General features: G+C 36.9%; 2 protein-coding genes across 2 annotated transcripts; both read left to right on the top strand.

Moving 5' to 3' along the window:
- The first annotated feature begins 6,303 nt into the window (after positions 1–6,303).
- On the top strand, positions 6,304–7,337 carry LOC113099345 (calcium-activated chloride channel regulator 1-like). Its single transcript, XM_026264364.1, has 4 exons — positions 6,304–6,449; positions 6,614–6,794; positions 6,900–7,006; positions 7,098–7,337. Exons 1-4 carry the CDS (start codon positions 6,321–6,323, stop codon positions 7,335–7,337), a joined length of 657 nt encoding a protein of 218 aa, XP_026120149.1. The 5' UTR covers positions 6,304–6,320.
- A 438-nt stretch (positions 7,338–7,775) lies between these two features.
- On the top strand, positions 7,776–12,192 carry LOC113099343 (calcium-activated chloride channel regulator 4A-like). The gene is made up of 3 exons (XM_026264363.1): positions 7,776–8,058; positions 10,884–11,102; positions 11,318–12,192. The coding sequence occupies exons 1-3, from the start codon at positions 7,962–7,964 to the stop codon at positions 11,719–11,721; spliced, it is 720 nt and encodes a 239-aa protein (XP_026120148.1). The 5' UTR covers positions 7,776–7,961; the 3' UTR covers positions 11,722–12,192.
- The last annotated feature ends 3,170 nt before the right edge of the window (positions 12,193–15,362 follow it).

Below are 15,362 nucleotides of genomic sequence, written 5' to 3'. Positions count from 1 at the left end.
TTCTTACTAGCATATTCTTCAGATGATCCAAATGGTCCTTCTAAGTTTGACTGTAGAATATAATGCCATGTAAATATGCAGCAGCAATCTCCTCAGTCCCCTGGATGACCTTATCCATCATCCTTTGGAATGTAGCCAGAGCTCTATGAAGCCCAAAGGGAAAGACCTGGAACTACTGCCCTTTCTTAGACACTAGCATTTCTGTTCCATTCACTGGTTGAAGGTTAAATCACCCCTAGACTCTGCATGGTCTCCAACTCTTCCTTCATAAATTTCAGAAGTCTCTCTTGGACCCGGTATACTGGCTGACGAATGGGGTTTGGATCTTTGAGAGTGATGTGATGGTGGATCATACCTGTCCTGCCAGGTGTTTCAAAAAAAGTTGTTTTGGGAGGCACTGTAGAAGTTCCTGCCTCTGTCCATCTTCCAGATGCTCGAGGCTTAGCGAACTGTTACCCTGACTACCAGGCAGGTATTGTTCCTCCATTTCCTCCTCTCCTTCCACAGATCTAATGAACAAGGCCGTGGCTGTTTCTGTTACTTCTTCAGATGTAGCGTCTGGTTGTGTGTAACAAGCATAGACTTCTTCAACATGTTGACATGGAAGATTTGCAGGGGAGGGGTTCTGGATGCAATCTCAATCTCATAAGTCACAGAGAGAGATACCACTCTTTTTGACATGCTTGAGACTGCAAGAAGTTTTCTCGTGCAAGAGCTGTTGTCTACTGCAGATGCTCCCTCAACTTGAGAAAATCGGAGATAATGTTTTTATAGTTATTCATTTAGCAGAGTCTTTTATTCAAGGCAACTTGCAGTGCATTCAGGCTATACATGTTTCTTTTTGATTATTATTATCAGTATGTGTGTCCCCTGGGAATAGAACCCATAACCTTTTGCGCTGCTCTACAGTGCTCTACCACTGAGCCACAGAAACATTCTGGACTGGTTTGTCAGTGGCCTCCCAGCTCTCCCACAATACATCCAAAGGCCCTCTGACTTGGTGGGCATTGATTGGTGTGTCAAATACAGGAAGTGGTATAAGTGGTGCATATGCAGGGGTATGGCCATTAGCGAGCTGGCATTCTGTACATGATTTACAGAACTCCTTAACCTCACTGTAGATTTTGGCCTGTAAAATCTTTAGGCGATTCACATGAATGTCTTCATAAAAGCCAAGTGATCAGCCCAGGCAATTAAATGGCAAAGTTCTTATACCTCTTTCCTGTATGCCTTAGGTACAAATCAACTGCAGTCCATCTTGTTTACTTTCTCTGTACAAAATATCATTTTCCACCACAAAAGTCTCATCAAGCAAAAACACAACACCCTTGTTTTAATAAGCCTTTTTAAAACATTCAGATAAGGTTGGGTCTTCATGCTGAAGATGGGCAAGGTCACTAGGGACTACTCTGTCTGTTTCAGTGAGTTTGTCTTCTCCTGTCCCTTCATCAGCCTGCTCTGATGTTTCCAACAATCCCACAACCCACTCCTAAAGTTTCTACAGCCTTTCCTGCTCTTTAGGCCTTGAGTCACTTAAGCTAGCCTCTAAGATAATAAAGGGCATTTTCTTCAGTGTGTCGGGGTCTATCTCTTGGGGTTGCGAAACCTGTGCCAGCTGCTTGGCTTGGGCTCTCATGACCACACCACGCCATATGGTCTCTTGAACCAAGTCAGCCAAGACAAGGAAGTCAGTATCTAACAGGACAGGATAGGGCAGCTTGGTAGCAACACCAACATGTAACAAATATGACTGATTACACACCTCAATATTCACCTGAGCAGTGGGCAGATCAGTGCTATCCCCATGTACACAACAAATTGCTACTGTGTCTTCTTCAATCCAGAAATCTCTAGGTATATACAGTATTAGGCCTAAACCAATGCATGGGATCAACCTGGTCCCCAACGCCTCAGACTTGCCCTTCATACCAGGATACCAGCATATAGAGTAGTTCCCGGTCCCTTCCGTGCAGTGATATAAGCCTCAACAAATGTCCCAGCTTCTCCGGCAGTGGTGGAATCTCTTTCTTTGAACCAAGTCCTCAAATCAGGGTACAACATTCACAGGTACTGCTCCAGCACAAGTGTTTCTATTTGATGTTTCACTGTTCAAGCCATGATGTACATTCTGGTAGAACGTTTTTTTTATTATTAAATATTTAATTCCCTGCTTTACATCTAATGTGATTTAAATGTTAAAATGCCCATGCCCATTCATTTACATCAGAAAAACAAGTTGACAGCAAAAAAATTCTGTTAGTGAACATAAATCTGTGATGAGACGTGATTTGAATTCACCAATAGCAAGACATTTTCATGATTGTAGTCATAACATTAAGGATTTAAGTTGTATAGGTATCAAAAATGTTACAATTTCTATTAGAGGTGGTAACATAGAGAAACAATTTTACAAAGAGAAGCTTATTGGATGTGTCAACTAAAAGGTCTGTCTCCCTTTCTTGTTTTCTTTAAGAACAAATAAGTAGTTTAAACCTTAATTGTTTGGTTACAGTGGCTGATACGATATGGACTAATGAAAGGTTTGTGGGCTTATGCATTGGCTCGTTCTCTCACTTTAATTTATGTTGATGGTTTTGATGTAGATTTCTTTTATTTTTTATTTTCATTTTTGATAGATTATTTTTGATGGATTTTTTGTGTTATATGCTTTTCTTTCGTGCCTATATTGGCATGTTATTTTTATATTTAGAATGTTTTGGAATTATCTTTGGTTGTTTGTCCTGAAATTGATTGATTCATTGGTCAATTAAGTTTGTGATCAGTAATACATGTTTTGTGACCGGGTGATCTTTGGACTTCATTTCTTCTTTAAGATCACTGTATGATTCACTGAAGAAGGCTTACTGTCGAAATGTTTTGTTCTCTGATGCAAATTTAAGAAAGAAGATTAAGCGAGTGTGGATCCATTGCTAGAATATGTGTTGTTTGATCTAAACATCCTAGACTAAAGTTGAGTGGAATGAATTAAATATTTTGAAGAATTTGCAGAGAAACAAAAAGGCAGGAAATATTTTTTCTTTTTTTTTTTTTAAACAACAAAAAAACTGGACTTGAAAAGAGAATATAGTGTAAAGTGAATTTAGTACAGTAGGTGGCAGTAATGCAACAAATTAGATGCCAGCTGCCGTAAAACCCCTATGAAGAAGAGCTACTGGCTACCTGTTGCTATTATTACAGCAAAACAATTTAGAATACACAACTAAGAAAATATGAATACAGAAAAAATGTCATTTGGTTTAAGCCTATACTTATATCCATAGGTTTTTTTTTTTTTTTTTTTTTGAGTTGTGTTTTCTATCGTGTAATTCAATAAGAGACATAATTTATGTTACAGTATATTAAACCATACATTCTTGAGTTACTGGCACGTAAACTTTAGAAAAATAATATTTATAGCACTCAGACAGGTATGTTCAATGCAGTTGTTTTACAGAAGGAAATTAGATGAATTTCTAGTTTCAACATTATTTGATCTTTACACATTTCACTCTAAAAGGATACACATTATATTTTTGATCAAGGAAAATGTTTTTAAATTTTACCCCTGGAGCCATGTTTAGATACAAATATCTCTGGAACTGAACCATACAGGGCCTTACAACTGAAGATGTCAAAAGTAAAGTTTGTTAAGACCCTCTTTACCACCCTGTAATTTGGCTCTGAATCTCAGATGAAAATTGCCATTTTGACCCTCCTTTAAAAAATAGTGGATTACTTAGTAAATACACATCCATGACATTTAATATTTTTTTTGTTTTAATTATGATTGTTACAACTTACAGCTTAGGAAAATGTAAAAAAAAATTTTTTAGCTAGATTAGATTTTTGAGTATAAATACTGGGTACCTCCTGGGCTAGTTTAGAACATGCAACCACAATCATGGGGCAAACTGGCTAGGTTATTGTCCAGAACATGATCATAAACACCCTGCACAAGTACGGTAATTCACAGAAAGTCATCGCTGAAAGGGCTGGCTGTTTACAGAGTGCTGTATCGAAAATATTCAAAGAAAGTTGACTGGAAGGAAACAGTTTGGTAGGAAAAGGTGCACAAGCAACAGGGATGACAGCATCCTTGGGGAGATTGCAAGGAAAAGACGATTTAAGAACTTGAGAGAGCTTCACAAGGAGTGGGCTGTAGCTGGATTCAGTGCATCAAGAGCAACCACACACATATGCCTTTCGGGGAAACAATGTAAGAAGCATCTCATCTGGGCTAAATACAAAAGAACTGGACTATTGCTCAGTGGTCCACAGTACTCTTTTCAGATGAAAGTAAATTTTGCATTTCATTTGGAAATAAAGTCCAAAATGAATGCAGCCATCTACCAGGAGATTTTAGAGTACTTCATGCTTCCTTCTGCTGACAAGCTCTTTGGAGAAGCTGATTTAATCTTGCAGCAGGACTTAGCACCAGACCACACTGCCTATTTCTAAGTGGTTTACCAACCATGATATTACTGTGCTTGATTGGCCAGCCAACTCGCCTGACATGAACCCCATAGAGAATCTATGGGTTATTGTCAAGAGGAAGATAAGTAACATCCGACCAAACAATACAGACAAGCTGAAGGCTGCTATCAAAGCAACCGGAGCTTCAATAATGCCTCAGCAGTGCCACAGGCTAATTGCCTCCATGCTACATTGAAACAGTAATTCGTGCAAAAGGACCCCCAACCAAGTATTGAGTACATAATTAAAGTTACTTTGAAGATCTTGAACATTTCTGTTTTGTAAATCTTTTTTTGATGGATCCTTTAGAAAATAAAAAAAAATTGAGATTCCCTGAATTTGGTCACAGAAATGATAACGTTGGCGTTTTCAAAAACGTGCACTTTGAAACCCGTTTTCAAAATTATGCATTTTCAGTCCCCGAAACGCTGTTGTCGTGCAAACGGACAGGCAAAACACATTAAAAGTTTGCCGTTTTCGGCTGAAAACATTGTTGTGTAAATGACCCCTTAAAGGGTTAGTTCACCCAAAAATCTAAATTATGTCATCAATGACTCACCCTCATGTCGTTCCAACCCGTAAGACCTCCATTTATTTTCAGAACACAGTTTAAGATATTTTAGTCCGAGAGCTCTCAGTCCCTCCTGTGTTAAACTGTGTGTACGGTATACTGTCCATGTCCAGAAAGGTAATAAAAACATCATCAAAGTAGTCCATGTGACATCAGAGGGGCAGTTAGAATTTTTTGAAGCATCAAAAATACATTTTGGTCCCAAAAGAGCAAAAACTACGACTTTATTCACCATTGTCTTCTCTTCCGGGTCTGTTGTGAGACCGTTCAAAACACTGCAGTTTAGTGATATCCAGTTTGCCAGTTCTTTTGCGCTTGACGTAATGATGTAATTTGCGATGATTGCCCTTCATTCAAGCCTTCGGTTTACCCGTGCTAATAACATTAGCACAGAATCAGTTCAGAATCAATCACCTAAACCAGTTCGGTTCAGACACTCTTTGTGTCGGTCTGCTTCACGCTGAATCACACATGCTCAGTATCATCAGCTCCTCGGTTCTCGATCAGACACATCTGACAGAAATGGTTCTTGACTGCAATCGCCGATTAGTCAACAAACTTGCATGTATATTACTGCCCACGGGAAAGCTTATACAGTGACCTTGTTTACATTTATTTATTTGTTTATTCATAACAGGCACTTTGCAGTTTCACTTTTGCAATGTTCATGAATAATTCCTGCATTTGGGGAGTTGACATAAAATGTACAGTATGTCTATGGAAGTTTCAAATTAAAAATGAATTAATTAATAATAAAAACATTGCCTTTAACAGAAACTGGACCCATTTTGGGTATTTGATGACATATACCTCATTTTTAAAGAAAATCCTGTTTTCAGGTGACTGCATTTTGTCAAGAAGATGAGCACAATTATGAAGCTCCAAATATGCAAAACAAAAAATGTGGCAAAGCAACATGGACTGTAATATTTGAGGATTCTGTGGATAAAGACGTACTTCGTTCTCTGGAACCACTGAAGTCCCGTCCACCACCACCATCTTTCAAACTTGTGCAGCGAAAGCAACGGGTCGTTTGCCTCATCCTTGATGTCTCAGGAAGCATGGGAGTATGTGATAACAGACATTAACTTAGTCTTTAAAAAAAAGATGCTACCATAAAAACCTTTTCTTGTTACCAGTGCTAAAAAAAAAGTTCTTCTTTTTTTCTCCCATTTTCTAGGGCTCTAGGATTCTTCAACTTCAACAGGCTGCCACACATTTCCTGCGGAACATCGTTGAGGATCAAGCCAGTGTTGGAATTGTACAGTTTAGTACTATGGCTTCTACTCTGAGAAAATTGACTACTATTGACAGTGACACCACAAGAGAAAATCTGATCAAATTGTTGCCAAATGTAGCAGCTGGATCGACAAACATGTGCTTGGGCCTTAGTCAAGGCTTACAGGTGCTATATTAATTGTACTAGCATGGATTTTTATGTTTGTGATGTATGAAATATATAGAGATTATTCTATGGCACTCACATTTCTCTGCTGGTTATATATGCTCTATATAATTGTGTATGTGACGAATAAAAATCTTGAATGTCAGTGATCCTTTATTTTTCAGGTACTTCGAGAGGACAATGGGGATGCATTAGGAGATGAAATCATCTTTCTGACAGATGGTCAGGCAACGGACAACATTGCTGATTGTGTTCCATCTGCAATACAAAGCGGTGCCATTATACACACACTAGCTTTTGGCAATAGTGCATCTTATGTACTGACAGAAATGGCAAACAAAACTGGTAAGTGATATCACACAGTTAATAACTTACTGTAACAATCTCAGTGTAGTTTATTATTAAATGCAGTTTATTATCAAATGCAAAAATGTGCCATGTTGAAAACAGGGGGTAAATTTTTATCATCCAATGATAAGACCACATCTAACCAGTTAATGGATGCATTTGCTTCAATTACATTATCAACTGGAGATTACACAAACGAACCAGTTCAGGTTTGTCAAGTGATCCCACAATACATTTATTAGTAGAGTGTCATCAGTATTATGAGTATTATAACCATATTCAATTTTAATACTCCTTCAGCTAGAGAGTATTGGAGCAAGAACATCTAATTGGTTCAATGGGACAGTATCAGTGGATCAGACTGTTGGAAACAAAACCAGCTTTGTAATAATCTATGAAATAAGTTCTCCTAGCATTTACATACAGTCACCAAGTGGCTTAATCTACACTCAGACAAATATGAGTGATGATGGATCTCTGAAAACAGTCTTTTTAAAAAGTTCCAGGAACTGCAGAGGTATGATAACCCTTATGAACTAGTTATTTTAGAAACTATAAACATGTAAATGAATTATTGTAACACAAAGCATCTGGTCTAGGAGTTTTAGATAAAAATTCAACAACAACTTTAGATGGAGTTTATCACTAATGATTCAGCTGATAGACTTACTGCAAACCCTTATTGATCTGCTTTTAATTTAATTTGTTTTGAAGCATGGGGACTGGAAGTTCAGTATCCAAACTACAACAAATCAGGCTTTCACTTTAACAGTAACGAGTCAAGCAGCACAAGCTGATGTTCCTCCTATCATTGTCAAAACCCACATGAGCCAACAGTTCAGTGATGGCACTAAACCCATGATAGTGTTTGCTGAGGTTAGTCAGAATTACAGGCCTGTAATAAATGCTGAAGTGTCGGCTACACTGGAGTCGGAAACTGGGTCTCCACAAACATTACAACTGCTGGACAATGGAGCGGGTAAATTAACCAAAATAAAATATGTTAAATGTAAAATAAAATAGAAAAGTAAATAAAGTGGTTCGCCTCTAAATAATAAAGTGTAAGGTACTTTTCCCAACTTTGGCAAATCAATCCGAGATCCATGTTTTACAGGAGCTGATGCTATCAAAGATGATGGAATCTATTCCAGATATTATATAAATATGGTAAATGGGAGAAGCCGCTTGAAAGTAAGAGTAAAGAATCAAGATGGACAAACCAGATTTGCTGTCCTATATGTCCCTGGATGTGTGTTAAATGGTAAAACCTGAGTTTTTTTTTTTTTTTTTTTTTAGTTTGTGTGTGTATATATATACATTGTGTGTGTGTGTGTGTGTGTGTGTGTGTGTGTGTGTGTGTGTGTGAGAGAGAGAGAGAGAGAGAGAGATTGATATTGCTCTTATAAATTGTAAAATCCTAAATAAATCACTTGATAGGATATTATGCCATTTTATACAAACATATAACCAAACAACATTTATTTTCATATTCGATGTTAAAGGGGGGGTGAAATGCTCGTTTTCACTCAATATCCTGTTAATCTTGAGTACCTATAGAGAAGTACTGCATCCTTCATAACTCCAAAAAGTCTTTAGTTTTATTATATTCATAAGAGAAATGCCGCGTTTCCACCGAAATTACCCGGAACATTTGTACCAGGAACTTTTTTTCCCAGGAACTTTTTTCCCCCAGACCTGTTGCTTTCTGCGTTTCCACCGCGGTGTAAAGTACCGGGTAGATTAGGCAAATATACTGGTGACGTAGGTCTGCGCGCGTTTCTCAATACAAAGTACCGCTGATTAAAAAAAAAAAAAAAAAAGTACGCTGATTTTGGACGTGCATCCTCGGTAGTTGGTTCAGACTTTGTGCATTCGTCTCAGGAGTGTGATGTCCCCGACGAAGCAAGTCCGGTAAGTCTATAAACAGCAGCGTACTTGATAACTTCAGTCTGCTCGTCATGGGCTACTGCAATTTTCCTTACTGTATATTTACAATAAAACGAAATATGATATCAAATACCACTGCCTCCTTTCGTTTTCATTTAAGCATAATAACAACTGCAGAAATGTACTTAGTTCAGGGATATGTGTATATGCAGCCATTACAATGAAACAAAATATTATATAAATTTGCCTTTTTTATTTTCATTTTAACATATAGATAAATTGAATACAGACCAAAGAAAACCTGTTAGATTTACCCCGCAGCTGAATTATATTTTATGTTTAACCACTAAAGACACATCAGAGCCAGCGGCACATATCAGAAGGTCTATCCCAGGAGAGGCTGCTCTCTGTGGATACATGAGGACTGAGCTCCCGCTGATCGAGTGGAGCTCACCGTCTACGAGATCGGCGAAACACATTTTTTAAATAGGCGCTGTCTTTATAAATAAACAACAGATTTGAGTTTCAAACAACTAAATTCTCGCCTGAAATACTTTTAAAATTACATTTCATGACACAATAACAGTAATCTAATATTTTGAAAATGTTGATCCGAATAAATGGTGGTTGAACTCAACCAATGCTGCGTGAACTCAACCAATCAGCATGTTTAGTGCCAAAGTCCCGCCCCCGAAAGTTCCGGAACTTTAAAAAAGTACCACCTCGCCAGCAGGGACTTTCTGTGGGGCATTTTTTTACCCGGAACTTTATTTTAGTTCCTGGTTCCTGCGGTGGAAACACACCAAGTACCGGACCAAGTCCCTAGTTCCTGGGTAAAGTTCCTGCGGTGGAAACGCGGCTTAAAGATAGTCTGTACCGATTTTTCCCGGAAAAACACGATCGCCTAGAGGCGTGACGTGTGGGCGGAGCTAAAGAATCACGAGCGCCAGTAGGATTTTGTGTTGAGCGCGTCTGGAAGCTGTGACACAGATCCAGAGGCTGAAATTTAACAAGAGCAGCATCAGCAAAGGCTTCTCTATGTGGTATGTACTGAAACTGTATATATTTGCTTAGCGGTTTTGGAAAATGACTAAGTTCCACTTTGTCATCTTTTTTTTTTTTTTTTTTTTTTTACGCTGTACATGTGGAAAGTGCAGTTTGATAACAACATCGCATGTTGTTTACTTGATGTGCTTACGCGCTGATAGCTAAGTAAACAACACAGAGATATTTGAAGCAGTTTTACTCGTGCAGTTTGATGACAACATCGCATGTTGTTTACTTGATGTGCTTACACGCCGATAGCTAAGTTAATAACACAGAGATATTTGAAGCAGTTTTACTCACCGCCTGCGGTTCCAACACACGATCGTGACCCTTTTTCGTTGGGATTGCATTATCCTTAAGAAATAAACGATGTGAAAATCCAGCGTCAACCTGGGCCTTGTTTGTAAAACAAGCATCTTCGAAATGCAGGGAACAAACACAAACACTTGCACAACTCCGTTGATGCTCTGTAAAAAATAAACTCCATCCACTGGTCCCTTAATGCTGTTTCTCTTTTGGTAATCTGTGCAGGGTTGTCTTGCCCTGGCAACCAAAAACACACTCCTTTTGTGACATTTCGCGACGCTCTCGCTGTGATGAGTGATTGTCTGTGCACAGCCTCTCTCATTGCTCTGCTATACGGGAGCGCGCGCTCTTCCCGCAGACGTGCCCTTAGGACCCATATAAGGAAATTCCGCTCCATCTAACGTCACACAGAGCCATACTCGAAAAAAACTTTCCGAAACTTGTGACAAACCGGAAGGAGTATTTTTGGAACAGAAATACTCCTTCAAACGTACAACTTAATTTTTGAAACGTTGTCCATGTTTAGCATGGGAATCCAACTCTTTAACAGTGTAAAAAACTCAGTATGCATGAAATACCATTTCACCCCCCCTTTAAAAAATATCATGACAAATTATAATAAGGAATTATTTATAATTACAGGAGTATGTCATCTTACCACAAACTCTTCATGTTTGATAGAATTACAGGTTGTCCGGAATGAATACATTTTAAAGTAAACACTACATAGGGACCATGTCAGCTGGAATGCAGCTTGTCAGTCATAAAGTTTTGTTCTTGAATGAATCTGTGTTTCGAACAAAAAGTTTTAGTGAATGATTCAGTTACAATTAATTTCAATTGTAGTGCCACTGCACCCTCCAAAGCCTCCTGTTTTTGAAGAACCACTTGAGGTTGTAAACTTCACCAGAACATCCACCGGAGATAGTTTTGAGGTAACTCTTTCAGGCACAGCTCCACAAAATTTCCCTCCTAACAGAATCACAGATCTGAGTGCTGAGATCCAGGAGGACACTGTGTTTCTCAGCTGGACAGCTGCTGGTGAAGACCTCGACCAAGGGACAGGTAAATCATACAATTACTATACCAGTCTTTAAAAAGTTTAGAATTTTTTTAATATCTTCACTGACAGAATAAAAGTTGTTTTGAAATTACATTATGAAATTATGTATATTAATTTTTTTTAAACATCTTAACTGACAGAATAAAAGTTGTTTTAAAATTCCATCATGAAATTATGTATATTTAATTGTCTTCCATTGCATTTTGTTTTTCTCAAGCTAAATCCTATGAGATCAGGTGGAGCTTTGGTCTTAAAATGCTTCGATTCAACTTCAGCAATGGTTATTCAGTCAACACAACTGCTGTCACACTTCAGAAGGCTGGATCAGTTGAACAGCATTCATTCAATCTCAATATCACAATCCAAAATGGCACCACACTCTTCTTTGCAGTTCAGATGAAGGACAAACAAAATGCGAAATCTGAAACCTCCAACATTGCTCAAGCTTCAAAGATCCTCCCTGCTCCGATATCTTCAGAAATGTCAAACTTGACAGTTCTTGTCATTTCTCTTTGTGTGGTATTAATGCTCATGTGCTTTATTTTTGCTGTAGTCATACGTGCAGTTAAATGCAGAAAACACTCTCCTCAGAGTGATATGGCATTAATAATCACAGATTAATATCAAATCAATTATCATGTCTTAAAACAATAAAATCTAATCAAACATAATTTCTTAGTTTCTGAATATTTCTGCAGCATGTGTAATCTTGCACAGATTATTAAGAAGGATTTCTGTTTTGTCTGTCACGTACAATTGTCCTCTGTAATACAAAACAAATCCTGAACTCTCTGTGCCTCAATTATTGATTCTGCTTTCACGCACCCCTGGTGGAAGACGACCAGTTTCTAATTAGTAAACAGTAACATTTGTTGAGTTTGCTGAGTTCTGCTCCTGTGTGTGGCTGAATAACATTACATTGTGACCATGTTACCTGTGATATCTAGTGTTGATTCTCATAGTTTCATTTTCTTTCTTTTTTTCTTTTTCAAAATAAATAAAATACTATTTAGTAAATGTCCCAGAAATGTCTCCTTTTTACAGTATTTTCAAAACTCTTCTAAAATACACTCCAGTAAGCCACTGCGGTCAAGCCAGCCACGGTTTGAAAATACATGGTCAAGAAAATGCGTTTTCAGAGTGATTTTTGTTGATTTTGCCCAGACCTTTGAGATTCTGTAACAAGATGTTGTTTTTAGATTGTTGTTGTACTTCTACATTGTTATCCTTTTTATGTATTGGTGTCTTTAACAGTTGTGTTTATTTAAATAATGGTTTTCTATATTTTTCTTTAAAGATCACTTATTAAGTCATTGTTTTATGTAGATATACAACAGCAGAATTATGAAGAAAAGAAGCTGTGTATAGCTAATCTTTCAAAATGCATCACTTTTAAGAGCTACTCTGTCAAAATGCATTTTATTTTAATATACTGGATTGAAAGTTACTCTTAAAAGCATGGTTATGTAATGATATGTAATGTCTGCTCTGAAAGTGAACACCAATAACAAAATAAATGTAAATAAAAAATGGATCATTAGTTTATGATGAAAAATATTTGTTTGTTTAACATTAGAAACATAGAGACCTCAACTACTATATCAATCATACTGCATATGCTATCAAACGATATGCAGCACAGTTTGGAGATGTGACATTATACCCATTCAGAGGGAAAATGATGGGACCTATCTACTCACACCTTGTAGTTTTGAGAGAGAGGGACACAGGAATATTTCCTTATCATAAATTCAAGGAGTGTACTTAAAATCTCTAAAACATACACCGTTTCGGTAGTGACATGAAAATGCCTTTTTACATTAAGTTTCAAAATTTACAAAACAAATAATAATAATAATAAATAAATAAATGAAATAAAAATAAAATATATATATATATATATAAGTAACAACAAGTAACTAGTAAAGTAAAGATTAACTTTTTAATTTACAAGAAAATATCTAAGTTACTTTTTCAAATAAGTAACGCCAGTTACTTTTCTTTCCCCCAAAGCTCTCCCCATGTTAAGAGAAATCGGGAGTAAGATGTTAGTTCTAAATAAATGTGAAAATGCATTAATTCATCTCACTCACAAAAAAAAAAAAAGAAAGAAAAAATCTGATTTAGTTTTCCTCAAAATTTATAAAAATTTTTTTAAAGCAACTCAGAATATGGCTCAAAGCAGGTTCTTCAAAGTAGCCACATTTTGCTTTGATTACTGCTTTGCACACTCTTGGCATTCTCTTGATGAGCTTCAAGAGGTAGTCACCTGATATGGTCTTACAACAGTCTTGAAGGAGTTCCCTGAGAGATGCTTAGCACTTTTTGGCCCTTTTGCCTTCTGTCTGCGGTCCAGCTCACCCCTAAACCATCTGGATTGGGTTCAGGTCCGGTGACTGTGAAGGCCAGGTCACCTGGCGCAGCACCCCATCACTCTCCTTCTTGGTCAAATAGCCCTTGATGCCTTCAGTGTTACTCTACAATTTTCATAGTCATGAAAATAAAGAAAACTTGGTGTGTCCAAACATTTGATCTGGGTTAGGAATCAAACTATCTAATCACTAGGTCACGACTTCCCACTGATTGGTCTCCTTCTGTTGGTGGCTTTTGTTAAAACCACTAAATCCTAATGTAATATGTCCCAAACCACACTACATGATAACATTATTTAATGGTTTTAATGGTTAAAAGTTGATGGTTTGTAGTGGCATTTGTAGTGGAAATCATTAGAAGTTCTGTGACGGTTTCTATTGTTTTTGTCTGCAGTGACACCGTGGGTTTTGTGATGTTACACTCGTAAAAAATAATGGTTCCACAATTTAGGAACCATTCAGTCAAAGGTTCTTTAAAGAACCATCTCTTGCTCAACTTTTTTTTAATCTGAAGAACCTTCTTTTGCCACAAAGAACCTTTTGTCAAACAGAAAGATTCTTCAAATCTTAAAGGTTCTTTATGAAACCATTTAGACAAAAAGGTTCTTCTATGGTATCGTGAAGCACATTTATTTTTAAGAGTGTATTTTCCATAAAATCTGTTTGTAGTAGTGGTGGGCTTATTTGGGAGAAAATCCAGGGCCGTTTTTCACACCCAGTCCGCCACTGCTCAGTAGTCAGTGGTTGAGGGCTGTCTCAATCACAATTTTTTTTTGACGGTGCACTGAAATGTTTTTCTCCCTAAAAAGCTGTGAAGAGGAAGCATCTATGTTCCCTTATAGGAAGTTCTGAAGCTCACAACTTAAAGAGATAATTCGCTACAAAATTACACGTAGTAGATTTTAAAACACAAACTAATATTATATTAGGGAAGTAAAGCACCGAGCTTGAGTTGGGAAGCACAACAGCAGAATGTACAAAATGTAAGTTTTATATAGAAAATGAACATATTCTACTATTAAATGTATAATTTTTTGTCTGTAGCATTATATGGAACTGACCAACAACTTCAGTGATTATAAAATGAGCTCTCTTTTTTATGTGTGATTCAGTCACAGAGAAGTTCGTGTTTTTCTACTTTATGACTTTTCTTACTTCATACACACAAAAAAAGAGCAGAACTTTTACAAAATTAGATTTATTGACGATTTACAATTTTAATCATTAATGATTTTATCATTTCAAAATATAAAGTAAAAAGTAAAAAATGAATAATAAGCCTACAGGTGTTCCTCTGCTGCCATCTACTGGTTATAGTCATAATTTGATGCCCTTTTTTATTTTACAAAAGTGTCTGCCACAAAGTATATTTTAGTCATTCATCTAAAAAAAAATTATGTTTAAATTGTATCCTCTTTAGAGTTTTAAAGTGCTGTGAATAGTTGGGTGAAAAAATTAAAATTGCTTGAATTTATCTCTCAAAACGACACAGGAAGTTCCAAGCATTGTTCAAATAAGTAAGCTAGACATAGAAAAATGAAAGAAAAAAATAGAAAAATGAAAGAAAAAAATATTTATATATAAAGTCAGATAGTGATGAAAGAGGCGAGTTTTCATCTGTCGCTTGAAAAATGTCAGGAAATCAGCACTCTGTATAGGGGTTGGAAGATCATTCCACCAGCCAGGAACGGTAAAAGAAAATGTTCTGGAAAGTGATATTGTGCCTCTTTGCAATGTACCATGAGGCATTGCTCGCTAGTGGATCTCAAGACTTCTGGAGTCAAATACATTAACCTTATTTTTATTATGTATTGTTTTAAAATGTAACAGTGACTTTTAGGGTGTTGTTCTAAGCTCAAATAATTGTACAGCAATATGCAAAGGTATGGC

Source organism: Carassius auratus, unplaced genomic scaffold, assembly GCF_003368295.1.
Source record: "Carassius auratus strain Wakin unplaced genomic scaffold, ASM336829v1 scaf_tig00216917, whole genome shotgun sequence".
Taxonomy (NCBI): Eukaryota; Metazoa; Chordata; class Actinopteri; order Cypriniformes; family Cyprinidae; genus Carassius; species Carassius auratus.
The sequence above is the reverse complement of the archived record's forward strand: the minus strand, read 5'-3'. Positions and strand labels throughout refer to the sequence as shown.

What these genes read in the sequence shown, in the direction of transcription:
- LOC113099345 (XM_026264364.1), top strand. Translation starts at nt 6,321, where the DNA reads ATGGCTTCTACTCTGAGAAAATTGACTACTATTGACAGTGACACCACA. An exon ending in GCCTTAGTCAAGGCTTACAG is followed by an intron (nt 6,450 to 6,613) that starts GTGCTATATTAA and finishes TTTATTTTTCAG; the next exon opens with GTACTTCGAGAGGACAATGG. An exon ending in ACACAAACGAACCAGTTCAG is followed by an intron (nt 7,007 to 7,097) that starts GTTTGTCAAGTG and finishes ATACTCCTTCAG; the next exon opens with CTAGAGAGTATTGGAGCAAG.
- LOC113099343 (XM_026264363.1), top strand. Translation starts at nt 7,962, where the DNA reads ATGGTAAATGGGAGAAGCCGCTTGAAAGTAAGAGTAAAGAATCAAGAT. An exon ending in CCCTGGATGTGTGTTAAATG is followed by an intron (nt 8,059 to 10,883) that starts GTAAAACCTGAG and finishes TTTCAATTGTAG; the next exon opens with TGCCACTGCACCCTCCAAAG. An exon ending in AGACCTCGACCAAGGGACAG is followed by an intron (nt 11,103 to 11,317) that starts GTAAATCATACA and finishes GTTTTTCTCAAG; the next exon opens with CTAAATCCTATGAGATCAGG.